Source organism: Oratosquilla oratoria, chromosome 20 (assembly GCF_046742065.1).
Source record: "Oratosquilla oratoria isolate Oo_2021 chromosome 20, ASM4674206v1, whole genome shotgun sequence".
Classification (NCBI taxonomy): domain Eukaryota; kingdom Metazoa; phylum Arthropoda; class Malacostraca; order Stomatopoda; family Squillidae; genus Oratosquilla; species Oratosquilla oratoria.
This window is the reverse complement of record NC_134796.1, coordinates 24,973,108-24,996,030: the sequence shown is the minus strand read 5'-3', so window position 1 is coordinate 24,996,030 and position 22,923 is coordinate 24,973,108. Positions and strand designations below refer to the sequence as shown.

At 40.0% G+C, this 22,923-nt stretch overlaps 1 protein-coding gene across 3 annotated transcripts in view; it reads right to left on the bottom strand.

The window, feature by feature from the left end:
- LOC143036412 (uncharacterized) overlaps positions 1 to 22,923 on the bottom strand; it is a 362,560-nt gene that overhangs the window by 215,241 nt on the left and 124,396 nt on the right. For all 3 annotated transcript variants that reach the window (XM_076203749.1, XM_076203748.1, XM_076203747.1), the window contains one exon: positions 18,787 to 18,964. In XM_076203749.1, the coding sequence (XP_076059864.1) occupies positions 18,787 to 18,964 (178 nt within the window). The remainder of the gene's footprint in view (positions 1 to 18,786; positions 18,965 to 22,923) is intronic.

The window sequence follows — 22,923 nt, the reverse complement described above, 5'->3', positions numbered from 1 at the left end:
AAGAAGACGTGTCTTTCTCAGACACCAAAGGAATACCAAAGGTTTGATAGAGTTTTTTTTTGTGGTTTGAATGGGAAGGAAATATTATGCATAGAGGATTAGAAATGGATAGAGAACCCAGGTATAGAAATATAATGAGAAATAGCGATATCAATGACATTTTGGATGATTTAATGGAACTCAAAAGTGAGTTCAAAACAATGTACAAAGAAGTATCTATGTTAAGGAAAGCCAATGAGGGGAATAATAGGGAGATAGATGACTTAAAAAAGGAATTGGATAAATTAAAAGTAGAAAATGAAAGGTTAAAAAGTGAAGACATAAATAGGAATGAGCCATTAAAAAAGGAGATGAAAGATCAAATGCAAGAAGTGACTGAAAAGGTGGAAGAAAAAATCAAAGAAAACGACTTACAGGAAATAAACAGTGGAAAGTTGAACAGGAATGTCAAAAAGTATCCCTTAAAGAAATAATAGAGCAAAAGGTCAAGGAAAATACCAAGGAAATGGTGATCCATGTAATTAAAGAGAAAGGCAACTTAGTTAGGGACACAGTAGATAAAAAAAGATGCATTGTAATCTATGGCATTAAAGAGAAGCATGATGTACCTAGATGCCAGAGGGAAGAGGAGGAGAAAGAGATTGCTAGGGAAATTCTGAAAGAATTATAAGTGGAAGGACAAGGCTTGGTTAGAGAAATCGAGGAAACCTATAGGATAGGCAGATACTCTAAAGAAAAACAATAGAGGCCACTGAAAGTAAAGCTTAGATCTCAAACAATTGCAGAGGAAGTACTATCCAGAACTGTCACAACTTTCAGGATTGTGACACACCATCCATTTCCAAACTCTATGTCTGTTTTTGAACAATAGTTTGCAAATACTTTCGTTCAAGGACCTAACCGATATAGTAGGCTTTATATTTGTACTTTCCTTCCTATAAGTTGTCATTTCCTCTATTCTGTGAAATTACCAGAATTCTTAGATTCTTTAACAACTACTTGTTATTTTACTCGCCATTATTCTTATTGTCTGTAGCACCAATTTGGCCATTAGTTGTAGAGCCTTAACGAGTTTAAAGAATTGCCCATTCATAGGAATTTCCCGCCCTTTGTACACAGTACCCATTTATGACGAAATACAGAGATGTCATGAATGTTTAATGATTGAACCTGGAGTATGTCAACTTTGTGAATTTTTTGTTCCACCATGTAATTATAATTTGGTGTCTGGGGTATTGGCTGCTTGTTATTGTGGCAAAGTAGCATGCAGTTGATACTTTAGGGTCTATATGGGGCGCCCCTACGGACCAGAGCCACACATCATTTTGTCTATGATAGAAGAAATTCTGTTCATAGAGAAATGATGACACTTTTATACTACGACTGTCCCTCCGTTATGCTGTCCCCCAACCCCTTGTTGCTGTCCTGTACCATTTCTCTGAGTATTCTCTTTCTGATTGGGGGAATTCCCTGTGGTGGGGGAAAAGAATACTGCCACCAAGTTTTCCCACTTGGATCGTAAGAGGCGAGAAGAAAGGGACGGGGAGAGGGACTAGGCATCCTTCTCCCTGTAGCCCCAAGGGGCAATTACCTAAAATGAAAAGAAAAGGCATAAGGGGTGCTGGCGGGCCTCGGGCCAGCACCCTAAGGTTTGGGTCTTTTAATGTGCGTGGATGTGGTACAGATGAGAGTAAAAGGGAAGAGATAGGTAGTATGTTTGTGAGAAGAAAGTTGGATGTGTTGGCTTTGAGTGAAACTAAGTTGAAAGGGAAGGGTGAGTGTATGTTTGGGAGTGTAAGTGGGAGGTTATCAGGAGTGAAGAGAGGGAGAGGGAGGGAAGGGGTGGCTATTCTAGTAAGTGAGGAGATAGGTAAAGGGGTAGTGGAGTGGAAGGAGGTTTCCTCAAGGATAATGTGGATGAAGGTGAAACTGGGAAAGGAGATGTGGGTCTTTGTAAGTGCATATGGGCCGGGCAGTGAGAAGAGTATAGAAGAAAGGGAGGCCTTTTGGATAGATTTAAATGAGTGCATAGAGGGTTTAGGAAGAAATGTCAATGTAATAGTACTGGGAGACCTTAATGCTAGAGTGGGAAATGGTCCAATCGATGGAGTGGTTGGGAAGTGTGGAGTTCCAGGAAAGAATCGTAGTGGAGAGTTGATGGTGGAAATGTGTCTAGAAAGAGAGCTGATGATAGCAAATACAGTGTTTCGGAAGAAAGTCAAGCATAAGTACACATGGGAGAGGGTGGTGGAGGGAAGGGTGGTAGATAGAGCGCTAATGGATTATGTAGTGGTAAATAGGATTATGATAGGAAGAGTTAAGGATGTACATGTGCTAAGGGGAGAGGGTGGGGGAATATCAGATCATTTTTTGGTGGAAGGTAAGTTGAGAGTGGAGGATAGATGGAGAAGGAGGAAAGGGACAAAAGGTAGGGAGGTTCTTAGAGTGAACTCCTTGAATGAAAAGGAAAAGGAGAAGGAGTACGAAAAGAAGCTGAAGGAGGAGTGGGAGGGAGTTAAGGATAGAGCAGAGATGGGTGTGGAGGAGGAATGGGGATGGTTCAAGGAGGGAGTCTTAAAGTGTGCAAGGATGGTGTGTGGAACAAGAAGGACAGGAGGAAATAGAAGAAAGGGTAGTGAATGGTGGGATGAGGAAACAAAGAAGGTTGTAGAAGAGAAGAAGCGAGCATTCACAGATTGGTTACAAAAGAGGACAGGGGAGTCATATGAGACGTACAAAGAAAAGAAAAGAGAAGTAAAGCAAAAGGTAAAGGAGGCAAAGAGGAGAGCAGATGTGAAATGGGGTAGGAGTATGACAGAAAATTTTGAAAGTAATAAAAAGATGTTTTGGAAAGAAATTAAGAGAGGAAGAGGAGGTGAATCAAGTAGGGAAGAAAAGGTAAAAGGTACAGATGGAGAGTTGATAATGGAAGAGATGGCAGTGAGGGGAAGATGGGCAGAATATTTTAGGGAGTTGCTGAATGTGAAGGAGGATAGGGAGGGAAAGATAGCTGCAGTGGGAAATACGAAGAAAATGAGAGTGATGAGTGAGGAGAATGGAGGAGAAATAAGGAAGGATGAGGTGAAGGCAGTTGTAAAGATGATGAAAGCAGGTAAGGCACCTGGTCTGGATGGATGTCATGCAGAATGTCTGAAAAAGGGAGGTTCAGTGATGGTGGACTGGTTGGTGAGATTATTTAATGTTTGCTGGAGAGAGGGTAGAGTACCGGAGGACTGGAGTAGTGCCTGTATAGTTCCTCTTTACAAGGGAAAAGGGGACAAGTGTGAATGTAGTAATTTCAGAGGGATTAGCCTGTTGAGTGTAGTAGGGAAGGCTTATGGGAGAATCTTAATTGAGAGGATTAGGAGAGGAACAGAAGGAGTAATTGGTGAGGAACAGTGTGGATTTAGGACGGGTAGAGGTTGTGTAGATCAGATCTTTGTGGTAAGACAGATATGTGAGAAAGCTATAGGAAAGGGGAAGGATGTTTTTTGGGCTTTTATGGATCTGGAAAAGGCTTATGATAGGGTAGACAGAAAGGCACTGTGGGAGGTTATGCAGATTTATGGGATAGGAGGAAAGCTTTTGGGAGCTGTCAAGAGTTTTTATGTGAGTAGTAGAGCATGTGTTAGGATTGGAAATGGAGAGAGTGAGTGGTTTGAAGTAAAGGTGGGACTTCGTCAAGGATGTGTTATGTCGCCCTGGCTGTTCAACTTATACATGGATGGGGTGGTGCGAGAGGTGAATGCTAGGGTAGTGAGTCAGGGATTGGAGATGGTTAAAGAAAATGGAGAAAAGTGGGAGGTGAGCCAGCTGTTGTTTGCAGACGACACTGCGCTTGTGGCAGGGTCAGAGGAGGGATTGAGGAAGCTGGTGGCAGAGTTTGGGAGAGTATGTGATAGAAGAAAGCTAAAGATAAATGTGGGTAAAAGTAAGGTGATGAGATGTACAAGGGGTGAAAGTGGCAGTAGACTGGAAGTGAACATTAAGGGAGAGCGACTGGAGGAAGTGGATAGTTTTAGATACTTGGGTGCAAGTGTAGCAGGAAAAGGTGGAGTGAAGGTGGAGGTAGAATGTAGATTGAGAGAAGCGAGTAAATGCCTTGGTGGTTTAAAGAGTGTAATGAGAAATAGACATTTGGGAATGGATGCGAAGAGGAGACTGTATGAAGGAGTGATTGTGCCAACAGCATTGTATGGGGCAGAAACGTGGAACATAAGAGAAGAAGAGAGAAGGAGTTTGAATGTGTTTGAGATGAGGTGTCTGAGAAGTATGGTGGGGGTTACTAGGCTAGATAGAGTGAGAAATGAGGAGGTGAGGAGGAGAACAGGGGTAAAAAAGGATTTGGGAGATAGGGTTGATGAAAGAATATTAGGATGGTTTGGACACATGGAAAGAATGAGTGAAGAAAGACTAGTAAAAGAGGTATGGAAGGCAGATGTGGAGGGAGTGAACATGAGGGGACGTCCTAGGATGAGGTGGATGGATGGGGTGAAGGGGGCTTTGGGGAAGAGGGGAATGTCTGTTGAGGAAGGAAGGGAGAGGACGGAAGACAGAGGTGAGTGGAGAATGGTTGTATATGGATGATGTTGTGACTGCATGAGGAGGAATGGGCGGGGGGGTGGGGGGTGGGGTAGTATGTGTGAGTAAATTTTGACGCAGCCCGAAGGGATTTCTCCCCGTCCTCTCCTTATATGCAAAGGGGGACGGAGAGGGGGGGTCGCCGATTAAATGAAGCGGCCTTGCTGTGGATGTACTGTGTCTTGCGACACTGCTTCTGACCCAGGGCGGTGGGCAGGGTGCAGGGATGACCCGTCATCCAGGAGGTGCTCAGATGAGAGGAAGGGTGGGAGGGGTGTGGAGTGTATTTAGGGATGAAATGGGTGGGAGTGTTTTTATGCCTTTCCCTTTTTGGCTACCTCCCTTGGAAGGGGGAAAAAGCCTTGGTATATGTATGTATGTATGTCTAATGTACAAATTAACATTTCAACTAAGCATTACCTTGTGAATTTGTTTCAACGGTTTGAAATTTCAATCCCTGCGCACTTGTCACCTCTCATGTAAGTTAACTAATTAGGTTAGCTGCTTAGCTTAGTTAGGATTTATAATTTGCTCTCATCTCTAGTGATTGTCTTAAAGGGATTGCTAGAGATAAATCAACTCCTACAGGCACATTATACTCCGTACCCTTCGGAGGCAATGATTTGAAACTAAGAAACTTGGCACCATTGGACGACTTCCCACCATAACCAACACTGGGCAGTCTCAGTACCATAAGAAACTTCGCAGAGGTCTAGTGTGTCTAGGGCATTCTGCGAAGGAACTCGCATCAACCGCATGGAGCGGTTATCAGAACTTTCCATCTCATTCCTAACCCATGTGAAAACGATACAATAGAACTAGTAATTGAAGCAGTACGCCTGTGGCGTGTGAATTGGACTCGATCAGTCTCCTTAAGGAAATTAGCTACGGTGCCGTTATCCCGTGAACTATGAGTCTGGTCCCATCAACCGTACCCATCATGATGAGCCATCCACATGTATCCAGCTTTATTGAACGCATCCACTAAGATTGGAAGCCCATCAGTTATTGACTTCAAATTTAAAGGAGTGATCTGCATGGAGAGTTCCTCAGAGTTCTAGAGGTATTGATTGAGTGAATTTTTGATAGGAATCAATTTAAAATCGTGCTCTTGGTTCATGTTAACTTACATTCTTAAATTGTGCTTACTCAATATATAACCTTGTTGAAATACATGTGCTCGTGCTCTTGGTTCATGTTAACTTACATTCTTAAATTGTGCTTACTCAATATATAACCTAGTTTGAATACATGTGCTCGTGCTCTTGGTTCATGTTAACTTACATTCTTAAATTATGCTTACTCAATATATAACCTTGTTTAAATACATGTGCTTGTGCTCTTGGTTCATATTAACTTATATTCTTAAATTGTGCTTACTCAATATAACATTGTTTAAATACATGTGCACATGCTCTTGGTTCATGTTAACTTACATTCTTAAATTGTGCTTACTCAATATATAACCTTGTTTAAATACATGTGCTCGTGCTCTTGGTTCATGTTAACTTACATTATTAAATTGTGCTTACTTAATATAAATTTTTGTTGAAATACATGTGCTCGTGTTTTCATACCAACTTATCCATGTTCACATTGTTAACTGTTTGTCTTCAAATGGTGTTTATTTAATGGGAAGCATTAAAGTGTTGTGTCACTTATTTTCTAAATGTATTCACGGTGGAATTTATTTCATTAAATCGATTTCTTCTAGTTGATTTAATTAGCCCGGGGTTGTAATTAGCTAAATGAGTTGAATCATTCTGTATCCCCTTTCAAGTACTGAAATTTATACACGCCGCTCAGAAGGAAGCGTGTGTGGTCCCAGTTGGTGATGCAAATCTTCTGGACTTCAGCTCCCACTGTAGCTATCTACCCTCATCCGTTCCACCCCACATTCTCTCCTTTCCACTGTCCAGAGATTTGCGACAAGAACAATGAAATTAGCAAATAGTGAACATAACAAAAATATATGGATAAAAAAAGAAACGAGTGAAGAAAAAAAAGAACAAGAACTTAGAAATGAAGCAAATGAAAAAAACAAAAAGATAAATGAAACTGAAAAAAGAAAAAATTGGAGATTGGTGGACCTGAGGCTGAGAAATGGTATACAAGGAAAAAGGAAACAAAGAAGACAGAAAAAGACGAGGAGAAAGGAAATTAAAAATAGCTTATACCAATATAGATGGAATAACTTCAGGAGTGAATGAACTAAAAGATTATCTGGCCTTAGAAAAAACAGATATAATGGGAATAGTGGAAACTAAAGTGTACTCCACCACCCAATACTGTGGGACAAGGTTTATACAACTGCTGGACAAAGAACAGAAAGGATAAACAGGGTGGCGGAGTATTAATTTTGACTAATAAAGATTTAAATGTAACAAAAACAACTGAAGGAGAAAATAACGTAGAATCAATTATGATACAAGTTGAAAGCAAACATATGCAGAGTAGAAAATTTGTAGTGGTGTATGTGCCCCCCAAAACAAAGTCCTGGACAGAAAGGGATCATTCCAAAATATTATTAGATACAAAATACGAATTAACTAATATACTGAAGGACAGAGGAAATACAGTAATTATGGGCAACTTTAATTAACCCCTTCCATACGGTGCCGCACACGTAGGCGTCATGAGGAGCAAGTGGATTCGCGACGCTGCCACATCGGCGTCTTGATTATATTTATTGTAGTCGCCCCTGTGTTTTTACATTCTCCCTAATCTGCTCTTAATCCCATTCTCTGTGGTTTTCAAAATTCACGGGTGAAAGAGAGAACAATCGATATAAGCCGTGACTATATTTTATGATGCAAGTATTATTACGACACGTCGTATGGCTGGCATTGGCTGCTGCCCGCGAGATTTAAGTCCTGTAGTGAAGTGGTTAAAAAGAAATATGTTGGGAGGAAATGACAGTGAAGGGTGGAGAGGAACTCTGGAGCAATGTCCTGCTCAACATGACCATTGAATACACAATGACTCAGTGGATAAAGGAAAATACCAGATACAGAGGTAGTGAAGAACCATCAAGGATGGAACTTAATACTTACGACAGAGCCTGAAATTGTCGATAAAATTGATTACAAAACTCCGATAGGAAAGAGAGGCCATGTACTAATAGAATTTGAGTTGAAAGAGCAAATGGATCAAAGCAGAAAGGATAAACATAGAATAGGAAGACTAATGTACAACAAAACAAATTTTGAGAAACTCAAAAAATTCTTTCGCAATGCGAACTGAGAAAAATTCCTAAGTGAAAAAACAGGGATGGAAGAGAAATTGAATATACTAAAAGAAATTTACAATGAGGGAGTAAATAAATACGTACCACAACAAAAAATGGAAAGAACATACATAAAAAGCTGGTACAACAAAAGGTGTAGTGAGGCTAAGGATAAAAGAGACAAAGCTTGGAAGAAATGGAAAAGAGACAAGAAAACAAGCAAATGGCAAATGTACATCAAACTAAGAAATGAGTATGTAAAAATACGCAGAGATGAAAAGAGAAACTATGAAAAAAAATAATAGAAAAATGCAAGGAAGAACCCAAACTATTTTACAGGTATGTAAATGGCAAACTGAAGAACAAACAAGAAATAGAAAAGCTGCGCCAAGGTAAACATGAATATACAGAAGAACTGGAAATGGCTGAAATTATGAACAATCATTTTAAATCAGTATTCACAATAGAAAACTCACCTAACTGTGAGGAAATAGAGACCCCCTCAATGAAAGAAATAATTGTAACACAAAAGGAAATCAGCGACCAAATCAAAACTCTTAATGTCAGAAAATCACATGGTCCAGACGGAATTGCAAATTGGATACTGAAAGAATGTATGGAAGAATTAACAGACAAAATATACAATATAATTAAATTCTCACTTAAAGAAGGAAAAGTGCCACAGGACTGGAAGAAGGCAAACATTGTACCAATTTATAAGGTAGGAAACAAGGAAGACCCATCAAATTACAGACCGGTCTTCCAGACAAGCACAGTAGTAAAAATTTGTGAAAAGGTCGTCAATAATAGATGGGTTAAACGTTTAGAAGAAAAAACTATACTGAATCCAAATCAATGTGGATTCAGATAAGAAAGATTATGTACAGGGTCTAACAGATAAATCCGTACAAACTTTGAAGAGGTTTTAAGCACTTAAAAAGTAACATATGGCAATTCTGATTGTTTCCAGATACTTCCATTTGTCTAATAATTTAGCCAGTTGTATACTAGCACCGGTGCAATAAACATTAAGCAATGGAACAAGCCAAACGTTCAGCCATATGCGAACTTCGTCGCGCGGGTCACAATCCTAGCGCCATAATAAGGATGCTAAAATACTCCAGACAAACTGTTTACGATGTTTGTAAACGTTTTGATGAGACCGGCGAAGACCAACGAGCTGCTCACAAGCCCAGAAGGGGCAGAATTCTAACACCTCGCTTTTTAGCTGGTCTCAAGAGAAGTGTCAATGCAAATCCAGCCTTACCATTATCGACATTGGCAAAGAAGAGAGGTGTCAGCACAATGACAATTCACAGAGCATTAAAGAAATTGGGATCAACCTCATTCTCACAAGGAAAAAGACATCTTTTGACACAAAAAATGAAAGAAATCCGCTTGACCAGGTGCCAAAAGCTGTTGAACTGGATGAAGTCGAATGGCTCAGTCATCAAGTTTTTTTCCGACGAGAAGATTTTCACGGTTGATGCGACTTTCAATAAGCGGAATGATCGCTGGATAGCCTCCTCATCCTCAGAGGTTCAACACAAGACAACGACGAAGGAACCAGCAAGTGTCATGGTGCTCTGTGTGGTGTCAACTGAGGGGGACGTCTTCACTCACTTCTTCAACAACAAGGAGAAAGTCAATGCCGTTGTCTATTGCAAAGTTCTAGAAGAGAAAATAATACCCTGGATGAAAGATAAGGCTAGTGGCAACCAGTTTGTCTTCTAACAAGACTCGGCTCCAGCCCACACAGCGAAGAGGACCACCAAACTTCTCGAAGGGTCAAATGTGCAGTTCTGGAACAAAGAGTTGTGGCCCTCAAATTCGCCAGACCTAAACCCTTTAGATTATTATTTTTGGGCGCGAATTGAGGCCAAGGCATGTGACAAGCCACACAGAGGTATAACAACCCTGAAGACAGACATCAAGAAGGCTGTGGGTTCATTATCAAAGTCTGAGATCATCAACGCTGTATCCAAGTTTCGTAAACGCGTTGAAAGCGTCATAACAGCTGAAGGTGGTTACATTGAATGAAATCAGTTCTTATTGCCTTTTCTAAATATACTAAAAATTTCATAACTCTCTGTTTATTATAACCCGAGATATTAATCTTAAAACATGTGATAAGAAGTTGTGCGGATTTATCTGTTAGACCCTGTACAACAAACTTGTTCTGCTTTTACTCAAGAATAATAGACATAATACAAGAGATGGTTGGGCAGACTGTGCCTTTCTGGACCTACAAAAGGCATTTGATAAGGTACCACACAATAAACTAATAAGGAAGATAGAATCAATAGGTGGCATCAGAGGAAAATTATTGGAATGGATGAAAGACTTCCTGACTGGGAGAAAAATGAGAACAGTAATTAGAGACAAATTTTCAAATTGGGAAGAAATGATAAGTGGTGTCCCACAGGGATCAGTACTGGCCCAGATCATGTTTGCTACATACATCAATGACATGGACGAAGGAGTAGAGTGTTATATGAATTTCTTCGCAAACGACGCAAAAATACTAAAGAAAGTAAAAACGGAGGAGGATTGCAACTCTTTACAACAAGACTTGGACAAGATCTGGAAATGGACTCAAAAGTAGCAAGTGAAATTCAATATCAAGAAATGTAGTATAATGTAATCTGGAAAAAGTAAAAACAGAACATTGAGAGATTATAAAATTGGTGAAGAGGTCAAAAAAGTAAACTCTGAAAAAGACTTTGGAGTGATGATCAGCAAAAACATGACACCAGACAAGCATATTAATAAAATAGTTGGAGAAACCTACAATTTACTGAGGTCAATAAAAGTGGCATTTGTCTATTTGGATGAGGAAATGATAAAAAAAAATTTAACTACACTAATAAGACCAACTTAAATACGCAGCAACCCTATGGACATCCGGTACCAAAAAGAATATAAAAAGATTAGAAAGAATACAAAGAGCAACAACAAAACTGGTACCAACTCTTTCCAAAATGACATACGAACAAAGACTGTCCAAATTAGAATTACCAACTTTGGAACAAAGAAGGGAAAGAGAAGACTATCTATAGAATTATGAAGGAAATGGAAATCTCAGATAAGAATGACTTATTGAAATGGGACAATGGAAAAACAAGAGGACACACACACACACAAAATTGCAGAAGAGATTTGAAAAAAATATATATATATATTATTATATATATATATATATATATATATACATATATATATAGCTTCCCACACAGAGTGATAGATACTTGGAACAAATTGGACAAAGACACAGTGTGTGCAAACACTATTCAAGATTTTAAGAAAAAACTTGATGCTGAGAGATACAAAGACGGGTCACCACGAGCATAGCTCCCTTCCTGTATAATACAACTAGGTAAATACAGGCAATGACATTGTTTTTAACATAAAACAGAACACCCCCACCTTTCTTGTGGTTTCTATCCTGATGAAAGTGTTTAAATCCTACAATATTAAATTTACCTTCAAACTCTTTACCATTCAACCATGTCTCAGTTATTCCTATCATATTGAGATTTTTGCTTTTGACATACACCTGTATTTCTTGGAATTTATTCCTAATACTACGAGTATTAAAGTACATGTTATTAAGAAACTCGTCATTATTTCTTTTTGACATTTTGTATTTCAACATCATGGCTTACATTATAATTTTGTTCTTTATTGACACCTTGCTCTATATTGACATTTGGTCCTTCATTGACATCCAATGCCTCATGGACATTTGCCCCATCAAGGGCATCTGGTTCCTCACAGTCATTCAACCTCTTATGTATACCTTGCCCCCCTACGTTACTGCATTCCACACTGGCCACCCGTCATTCACTGACATTCTGTCCGGCATCCCTTCCTAAAATGATATTCAGTCCTCCACTGACATTATATCCTACCACAATATTTTGTCCTCCACTAACATTGCATACCATCATGATATTTTGTCCTCCACTATCATTATATCCCATCATGATATTTTGTCCTCCATTATTACTACATCCCATCATGATATTTTGTTCTTTGACATTACATCATAATGTAATATTTTGTCCTCTATTGACATTATATCCTAAAATGACATTTTGTACTACACCGACATATTGCTCTACGTTATTGCTATACCCTAATCTATTTTCCCCAGTACACTCTATTTCCCCTTCCCTTCTAGTTTCTACCCCAAAAGAGGAACTAGTTCATTACAAACTCCCACAATGAGGTTTGTAAGAACATCTTTGCCTCTGCGAGTAAGGTGGATCCCATCAGAATCATAAAGGTCATGACACCTGGAAAAGAGATACCAAGGATCAAGAAAGTGGTATCCCAGTTACATAAACATAACAATGAAGGAGACTGCAAGAGACCATAAGGCCTACACTAGGCAGCTCCGCATCCATCACCACCTGTCATCTCCATCCATAAAATTGACTAATCATTTCCTAAAACAACTGATAGTTTCAGCACTTACTACATGGTTACTAAGTTTATTCCATTCGTCGACCACCCTATTAGTAAATCAATTCCTGCCTATTTCCTTTTTAAATCTAAATTTGTCCAGTTTATAAACATTACTGCGAGTCCTGCCCTGTTGTTTTAATATGATGACCTTGTTAGCATCACCCTTGTTAAAGCCTTTGATCCACTTGAACACCTCTATTAGATCACCCCGCACTCAGCATTGATGCCAATTTCGTAATTACTCTTTGTATTCTTTCAAGTTTTGTTTGATCTTTTTTTGTACTTGGTGACCACGTCATCGCTGCATACTCCAATTTTGGTCTTATTAAAGTGACTAGTATTTTCTTCACCATTTCCTTGTCCAGGTATGTAAATGCCACTTTGATTGTTCTTATTAAATTATAAGTTTATCCAAAAAAATTATTTATATGTTTCTCAAGGGACATATTATTAATAATAATGACTCCCAGGTCCTTCTCCTTTTCCACTTTTTTTTTATTTCTTCCTCTCCCAATTTATATGATCCCACTATTCTTTTTTTGTTGCTTCTTCCAAATTCATTATACTACATTTCTTAATATTGAATTCCATCTCCCACTTCCTACTCCATTCCCATACTTTATTGAGATCACTCTGCAGTGACTCCCAATCTTCTTCAGTGTTCACTTTTTTCAACAGTTTTGCATCATCCACAAAGAAGGTCATATAACTTTCAATTCCTTTATCCATATCATTAATATATATAGCAAAGATTATTGGGGCCAAACTGTTCCTTGTGGAACTCCACTAATCACTTCATCCCAGTTAGAATGTTTGTCTCTATCACCACTCTCATTTTTCTTTCATACAAGAAGTCTTTCATTCACTTCAGTAGTTTGCCCTGTATTCCTCCTGCAGTTTCAAATTTCATTAGCAATTTCTTATGTGGAATCTTATCGAAAGCTTTTTTCAGGTCTAGAAATGCAAAGTTAGCCCATCCATCTCTTTCTTGTATTACATCTATTAGTCTTGAATAGAAACACATGTTAAGTGAAGGCATTGTACAAGAGTCTCACTCGGAGTGGAACTCACCCCTCCTTCTGGTGCCTAAGAAGGATGGATCTTATCATCCTGTTATTGATTATAGGCAAGTTAACAAGGTCACTATTCCTGACCATTACCCTTTGCCTGTACTAAGTGACCTTCTTCAGTATATTGGCACTGGTAATACGGTGTTCACCACCTTAGACTTGAAAGCGGGTTTTTGGCAGATATCCCAGGAGGAGTATTGTAAAATCACAGCCTTCTCTACTCCCAATGGACATTATGAATGCCTTCATTGCCCCATGGGGTTGTGGAATGCTCCTTTGACTTGTCAGCACTTGATTAACTCAATTTTTTATGGTCTAATAGGCAACAGACGTTTTGTTTACCTGGATGATTTTATCTTAGTTTCCAAGGATGTGGAGAACCACTTCACTAAGTTGTCCTTGGTCTTGCAACAGTTTACTGATGCTGGATTGAAACTCAATTTGCATCCAATTCCTAGGTCATGTTGTTGACAAACATGGTATTCACACTACTGATGATAAGGTCAAAGCAGTTAGGGACTTCCCTATATCTAAGTCAGTTGAGAATGTACATTCCTTCCTTGGTCTGGCAAGGTACTATTGTGCATTTATTAGGAATTTTGCTTCAAGAAGGATACTGCCTTCCAGTGGTGTGATGTTCATCAGGAAAATTTTGATTCCTTGAAACTTGCACTTACTGAAGCCCCTGTGTTGGGATTCCCAGACTGCCTTCCCATTACTATTTGTACAGATGCTTCTGGTACAGATATTGGAGCTGTACTTATGCAGCAAGCAGATGGATGTAGACCCCATGTTCTTGCATATACTAGTCGCATTCTTAACAAACCTGAGTCTTGTTACTCTGTCACTCATCTGGAGGCCTTGGCAGTGATGTGGGCTTTAAAGCATTTTCGTGATATCTCTTTTGGATATCCTGTTACAGTCTACACAGACCACACTGCTGTCACTCAGCTTTTCCAAGGCAAGAATTCAACAGGTCGCCTAGCCAGATGGTTTCTCACAATTGAAGAATTTAACCCAATCCTTAACCTCTTCCATACGGTGCCGCACACGTAGGCATCATGAGGAGCAAGTGGATTTGCGACGCTGCCATATCGGCGTCTTGATTATATTTATTGTAGTCGCCCGTGTTTTTACATTCTCCCAAATTTGCCCTGAATCCCATTCTCTGTGGTTTTCAAAATTTGCGGGTGAAAGAGAGAACGATCGATATAAGCGGTGACTATATTTTATGATGCGAGTATTATTACGACACGTCGTACGGCTGGCATTGGCTGCTGCCCGCGAGATTTAAGTCCCGTACTGAAGTGGTTAAGCATATTCCAGGGCATGCAAACAATGTTGCTGATCCACTTTCACGTAATATCCCTGTTACTGCTGTTACAGTAATTGACAACTTCTCTCTGAAGGATCTAGCCAAAGCTCAGCATGAGGACCCTGTTTGGTCTGCTGTTATTTATGCTTTGGAGTTTGGTGATGATACCACCTTACTAGATTTACCTGTTCCCCTGTCCCAATTTTCTTTGCAGGACGAGCTTCTTATTTGTAATGTGGAAATGTATGAGCAGGATGTGGCACAACTAGTGATCCCTGACTCCCTACTTCCTGTTGTTCTGTCCCTTACTCATGATGCCCCTCAGGCTGGTCACCCAGGTCATGACAAAACCCTGGCTATGGCACGTAAGAAGTATTATCAGCCAAAAATCCGACTAGACATTATCTCTCATGTAGCCTAATGTAGCTCTTGTGCCGAGAACATCTTAGAGTACCCTACTCCTTCATGCCCTTTTCAGACTATAGCTATAGACCTTTTACAATTGCCTCATAGTACTCAAGGATTGGTGTATGTCCTTGTGTGTGTGGACCACTTTGTTTTGTAATATTGGCTCCCTTACGTAACAAGTCTGCTCTAGTAGTAGCCCATGCTTTAGTTTCTCATGTTTTTTGTCCATATACTACTCCTTCAGTGCTTCTTAGTGGCAATGGGTTGGAATTTAGGAATGAGGTTTTAGCAAGCATTTGTGAGCATTATGGCATCACGCAAACTTTCGTGATTGTTTACCATCCTGCATCCAATGGTCTTGTGGAGAGGATGAATAGGAAGATTTTAGACGTACTCAGACACATTGCTAGTAACCTTCATGAATCTTGGGAGGATTGGCTTCCCCATGTCGGTGCTTGTATTAACAGCACCATTAATGTCTCTACAGGTAAGATGCCTCATTATATTATCTATGAAGTGGAAAAATGGCTCCCTTATGATGTGCTTGATAGTCCTTGTCCCCTCTACAATATTGAGGACTATGGCCAACTCCAAAGTCACACTTTGCATCCTCTTTATAGTTCTGTTAGAAGTCAGCTTGATGTTTCCAAGGCCAGTATGTTGAAAAACCAGCATCTTCGGGCTAAGCCTGTTAAAATTAGCATTGGGAATCATGTGTATAAAAGCATACCTGACCGCCAATCTAAGCTCAATTGTAGATTTGCAGGTCCCTTTTTGGTGACGGAACAGTTACATTCTAATAAATTAAAGATCTTTGATCCTTCACAGGGACTGAGCAAGGTGTTACACGTGGATAAGTTTAAGGTTACAAAAGTGCCTATCCCTGCATTTTACCAGACTCCCCCAATGCCCCCTGTACAAATTATGCCTTGTATATCTACCCCTCATAATTATAATCTTTGGTCAAGGGATCCTGTATCTACTTAAACTGTATTTGTGTATTGCTTATGAAATATTCATGGTGTCTTGTATTCTTTGTGATGTTTACCATTTTTGTGTCCCTTTCTTAGGTATGATGTGTAACTTTTGTTACAGTGGACAAGGTGCAGGGATGACCCGTCATCCAGGAGGTGCTCAGATAAGAGGGAGGGTGGAGGGGTGTGGAGTGTATTCAGGGATGGAATGGGTGGAAGTGATTTTATGCCTTTCCCTTTTTGGTTACCTTCCTTGTAAGGGGGAAGAAGCCTTGGTATATGTATGTATGTATGTATGTATGTAATGTCCTGCAATTGCTGTGTTTTTCTCTTGTTTAACTGGCGCCAGTTCCTTTGTGTATTTCTTGTGTTCGTGTACAGTTCATTTGTGTATTCCTTATGTTTGTGTACATTTCTTATGTATGTTTCTTGTAATTGTATGCAGTACTTATATAACTTCTTGTTTTATGTATGCATTCCTACGTATTGTCCTTATGTCATGTAATTATGTATATTATTTTTATGTATAGGGTGTGCCGATGAACCAATTTCTTTCCATACTTTTGTCATTCCCCTGTGGTGTGTGTGGAGTCAGATATATATATTGTCCATTTTGTCTTGCTGTGGTCAACTGTTTTTCTCGTTTGCTTGGTGGGGTCACCGAGTGGTGGTGGCCAAGCAATGTAATGGTGACATATAATATTCCTTGTGTGTTGTACATACTTATTTGTAATATTGTTTATTATTGTATATTTAATGTATTATTGTAAGAGCCAAGTATTCATATTAAGCGTGTATGTTTTTCCTGCCAAGTCTGAGCTTGGTGGCGTGGCTTGGTGTTGGAGTGAGTCTTGATTCTGCTTACAAAGCAACCACATGCTTGTTTCTGTAGTGCTTTCTCACATTGTGACTAATACAGTATTTTGCATTGTTGATATGGTTTCAGTGGCCACCCCGTACAGACCTGTGGCCACCAGAAAGCCATCAACAGTCTCTAGTCAGGACCATAAGTCACTTAGAGAAGAGATATTGTGTTGTTATCTGGGGTTTGATACTTGAATGAAGAAATACTGAGAAAAAAAAAAAAAAAAAAAAAAAAAAAAAAAAAATCATGAGCTATCCTAATCCCCTCTTGATTAGAATATGCAGCAATGGTATGGTCCCTGCACAAAATGAATGATATTAGCAGGGCTGACTGAGTACAAAGAGCTACAACCAAAATTATTCTCAGCCTTGCAGCTAAGTTATATGAGGAGAGACTACATGTACTAGATCTGCTATTATCAAAGGATTAAAGAGAAAGAAGGGCCTTGATTATGGTGTTCAGATCAGGGATCAATGACAGTGGCTGTTTGTGGTGATCCTCCAAGATGTACAGAGGTGCCCATTTTCAAAACCCATTAATACCCTTACCTCCATAAGGAGGTGCAGCCCTGAGGGGCTGACACTCAGTCTCTGGATTGGGCCCAAGATCTCTCAAAACTAGTTTTCCATAAAGATGCATAAACCTCAGGAATAGCCTAGATGATATAACACAAGTTTTGAACTATACATGAATTCAGAATGAGGTATGTTAAATGGGAGAGAAGTGATAGGACCCCATAAGTGTAGCTCCTCTCCTGTATACTATAAATAGGTACAATCAGGTGATTACATGCCCTACTATAAAACCCATTTAATGCCTCTTTCATCTCAGCAACAATGGATGAATGTTCATGCCTGTCCCCCACCACAATGCTCAAGTTGAAGACAATACAGTTGTTGTTGGTGTCATTCCCTAGACTGTGGCCAAGCAGTCCTATCTCTCTGAGGAATGCCATGGTTGGAACAGGGTTTTCCCACAAATTCCTTTTAGAGTATATGTTATGTTGTTAGCATGTGTAATTGTGTACAATGTCATTTTCCATAATGTGTTGTATAGTATTGGGTAAAGTGTTACATCCTGGACAGTTATCTGTGATGCAGTCATGCAGTCACCCAGCCACCTCTGGTAACTTAGAGGGGCTGGATAGTGGCCATGCTGCAGCCAGGTAAGGTGGACTCTCCTCTTGAAAGACAGAAGATTCAGAGGAATGGATATCTGGGGATCAGACATGCAGCAGTGTCTTGTCTTTCAGTCTGTTGATGGAGCAGATAGTGATATTGTTGGAGTGTTCATTGTTGTCATTTGGCTGAGGGCAGCCATATTGGATTTGTGTGGTTCAGTGAACTGACATCAGGTGGCAGTGTTATTGACTCTACAATGTGGAGTGCTGGGTACCCAATATAAAGAAAGTGGTGACTGGAGCAAGTTTGGTCTATCAGATATGATTATGGATATGCTTCTGGAGATGAGTGTATAGGGGTTGTGGAGGAAGAGAACAGAATATTTGTTTGTGATATCGGTGTTCTGCCATGTAGTGCAGTGGGTGGGCTGTGTTTCTGGAGGCTGCAGCAAGTGTTTGTGTGCCTCTCATGTCAAAGTGATCCTTGACTTTGAGAACTTTTGTTTCATGGTGTAGAACTGTAGATGGTCTGTAGGTGTTGCACTTGTGCACCCTGTAATTATCTTTAGGGTTTTGTTCTGTACAGTTTCTATGGTGTTGTGCTATGTCTTAGTGAGGTCAGGGGCTTATGCAAGGTTCACATAATTCAGCCAAATAGGCTGATAAAACATCAGCTTCCAGAACACCTTTATGAAAATCAAATGAATCCTTTATTTTCATAATAGAGCATATGAACAATTCTGAAAAATCCACTCACTGTGTCATTGAAAATTCGTATCCGATACTCCCCAGGCATAGTCAACTGGGCAGGGTTTATACTACAGGTGATGACAGAATTCCCCTGAGGTTCCTGAGGACTAATGATGTTTTCAAGGTGTACATGATAGCCAAAGTCACTAAAAAAGGGTTTATGTACATTCCAAACATCCAGTATTCTGGAAAAGAAAAGAAAAATATATTACAAATATGTGTATGGATGATATTCTGATGCAACCCAAATAGATCTCTCCTAGTCTTCTCTATTTTCTGCATGAGGGGATGAAGAGGGATGGTCGTCATGTAATTGAAGCCGCCCTGCTATGAATGTGGTATGTCTTGCTGCATTGCTTTGGAACTGGGCAGTGGGCAAGAGACCAGAATGATCCTTCATCCTTGAGGAGTTAAGATGAGAAGGAAACAATGGGTGGTGGATGAGAGTGGAAGGGTAGGAGTGGAAGGGTGGGAGTGGAAGGGTGGGAGTGGAAGGATGGGAATAGGTACGTGCCTTGACTTGGCTACCTCCATTTAGTTGGTTAATAATTTTTGAATTCTGACGAACACAATTTATACCATTATAAAGAGGTTATTCATGTATAAGGTTGAGAAGAATCAATGCAGGCAAAAGCATGTAACACAGTTTTAAATATTGTACACAAGTTGAAAATGACCAAATGTCTGAAGAAAGTGACTTTCCACAAGATTAATCCTGAGTAGAAATTGCTGGGGCAGAAACAAAGATGGGTACAGGTAGTATGGTTCCATACATTACCTATCTATCAATATACCAAGGGCTTCTTCTACCTTATGCAGGAAGTAGCCAGGTCAAAGGCATGCACCCATTCCCACCCATTCTATTCTCATACATTATACATACATACACACACATACCAACAGCTTTTTCCCCCTTACGGATGCAGCCATAAAACAAGGGCATAAAATCCACTCCCACCCATTCCATCCCCACATACTCCACTCCCATTCACCCCCTCCCACCCTCTTATTTTGGCACCTCCTAGATGATGGGTCATCCCTGCATCTCATCCACTACCCTGGGTCAGAAGCAATGGAGCAAGACACAGCACATCCACAGCAAGGTTGTTTCAATTAATTGGCAACCCCCCTCTGTCTCCTTATGCAGAAAAAGAGAATAAGGGGAGAAATCCTTTCCAGTTGTGTTAAGAATATCATTCAAGCATGCTCCCTCCCCACCCACTCCCTTCCATGCATCTCAATATCATCCATACACAACCATTCTCCATTCACCCCAATCTTCTGTCTTCTCCCTTCCTTCCTCAACAGACATTCCCCTCTTTCCCAATGCCCCTTTTATCCCACCCATCCATCTCATCCTCGATTGCCCTCTCATGTTCACTCCTTCTACCTCTGCCTTCCACACCTCTTTTACTAATCTTTCTTCATTCCTTCCTTCCATGTGTTCAAACCATCCCAATACTCTTTCATTAACCCTATCTCCCAACTCCCTTTCCAACCTTGTTCTCCTCCTCACCTCCTAGTTTCTTACTCTATCCAGCCTAGTAACCTCTATCATACTTCTCAGGCATTTCATCTCAAACACATTTACTTACGCTGTCACAGAGGAAGGAGGTGCTAACATTGAGCTTTGCACTAGCACTTTGTTGCTGATTCAGGAAAAATGCCTTGTCATTTTCGGGATATAACAATATGTTTTTGTGTGACCAGTAACGTATCCAGTCCAGTTCTTGGAAATCATAGTTTTAGCACAGAATGGAGAGTAGCAATGATGAAATAAGGATCAACGAACCAACCAAGAGGGGATTGGATATATCAAGAGGTGAGTCACCATTAAGAGTGATCCCTAAGAAAACATGTTTAAATGTTACTCTGGGGATGAATTACAGGTACAACACTGATATATTCTCAGTATTTAGGAAGGAAGGGGGAGCAATCGATAAAACTATGGACACAGATAGAGATATTAGCATTAGCATGGCAATAAGGAATCGGGACAAACAAAATTGACTAAATGGCAAACATACATCAAACTGAGATATGAATATGTCAACATACATAGAGAGGAAAAAAGAAACTATGAAATAGATATAATAGACAAATGCAAAGACAAACCTAAACTATTTTACAGATATGTAAACAATAAACTAAAAGACAAACATGAAATAGTAAAAATGCATGAGGGAAACAAAGAATGCATAGATGTAGAAAAAGCTACAGACACTTTAAGTCTGTATTTACAACTGAAAGCTCATGAATGTGGGATGAATGACAGCAAGAAGGATCCCCCAAAATGAAAGAAATAATGGTGACACAGAAAGAAATAAGGGACCAAATAAAAAAAAAACTTGATGTCAGAAAGTCATATGGGCTGACAGAATAGCGAACTGGATATTAAAAGAATGTATAGATGAACTCAGATAAAATACACAAGATAATTGACTTCATTCAAGAAAGGGAAAGTACTGTACCACAAGATTGGAAAAATGCAAATATTGTACCAATATAAACAGGAGGAGATAAAGAAAATCCAACAAACTATAGACCAGTATCCCTTACAAGGACAATTGCAAAAATATGCAAAAGTTATCAAAAATGAATGGACTAAACACTTGGAAGAGAACAACATACGAAACCCAAACCAATTTGGATTTAGAAGTGGAAGATCATGTAATACAAATTTAATATGCTTTTATGCAAGATTAATAGAAATAATACAAGAAAGAAATGGTTGGGCAGATTGTGCCTTCCTGGACTTACAAAATGGCTTTTGACAAAGTACCACACAAAAACCTTAGGGTGCTGGACCGAGGCCCTCCAGCCCCTCTTATGCCTCTGCCTTTTTTTCTAGGAATGTGCCCTGTAGGGCTACAAGGAGAGGGATGCCTAGTCCCAATCCCCGTCCCTTTTTTGATGAAAGCAGGTAAGGCACCTGGTCTGGATGGATGCCATGCAGAATGTCTTAAAAAAGGAGGTATAGTGATGGTGGACTGGTTGGTGAGGTTATTTAATGTTTGCTGGAGAGAAGGTAGAGTGCCAGAGGACTGGAGGAGCGCGTGTATAGTTCCACTTTACAAGGGAAAGGGGGACAAGTGTGAATGTAGTAGTTTCAGAGGGATTAGCTTGTTAAGTGTAGTTGGGAAGGCTTATGGGAGGATCTTGATTGAGAGGATTAGGAGAGGAACAGAGGGAGTAATTGGTGAGGAACAATGTGGGTTTAGGACAGGTAGAGGTTGTGTAGATCAGATTTTTGTGGTAAGACATATGTGAGAAAGCTATAGGTAAGGGGAAGGATGTTTTCTGGGCCTTTATGGATCTGGAAAAGGCTTACGACAGGGTAGACAGAAAGGCACTGTGGGAGGTTATGCGGATATACGGGATAGGAGGAAAGCTTTTGGGAGCTGTCAAGAGTTTTTATGAGAGTAGTAGAGCTTGTGTCAGGATTAGAAATGAAGAGAGTGAGTGGTTTGAGGTAAAGGTAGGACTTCGTCAGGTATGCGTTATGTCACCCTGGCTGTTCAACTTATACATGGATGGGGTGGTGCGAGAGGTGAATGCAAGGGTAGTGGGTCAGGGATTGGAGATGGTTAAGGAAAATGGAGAAAAGTGGGAGGTGAGCCAGCTGTTGTTTGCGGACAACACTGCGCTTGTGGCAGGATCGGAGGAGGGATTGAGGAAGCTGGTGACAGAGTTTGGGAGAGTGTGTGATAGAAGAAAGCTGAAGATAAATGTGGGTAAAAGTAAGGTGATGAGATGTACAAGGGGTGAAAGTGGCAGTAATCTGGAAGTGAGCAAAGGGAGAGCAACTGGAGGAAGTGGATAGTTTTAGATACTTGGGTGCAAATGTGGCAGGAAAGGGTGGAGTGAAGGTGGAGGTAGAATGTAGATTGAGAGAAGCGAGTAAATGCCTTGGTGGTTTAAAAAGTGTAATGAGGAATAGGAATCTGGGAATGGATGCTAAGAGGAGACTGTATGAAGGAGTGATTGTGCCAACAGCACTGTATGGAGCAGAAACATGGAACATGAGAGAGGAAGAGAGAAGGAACTTGAATGTGATTGAGATGAAGTGTCTGAGAAGTATGATGGGGGTTACTAGGCTAGATAGATTGAGAAATGAGGAAGTGAGGAGGAGAACAGGGGTGGA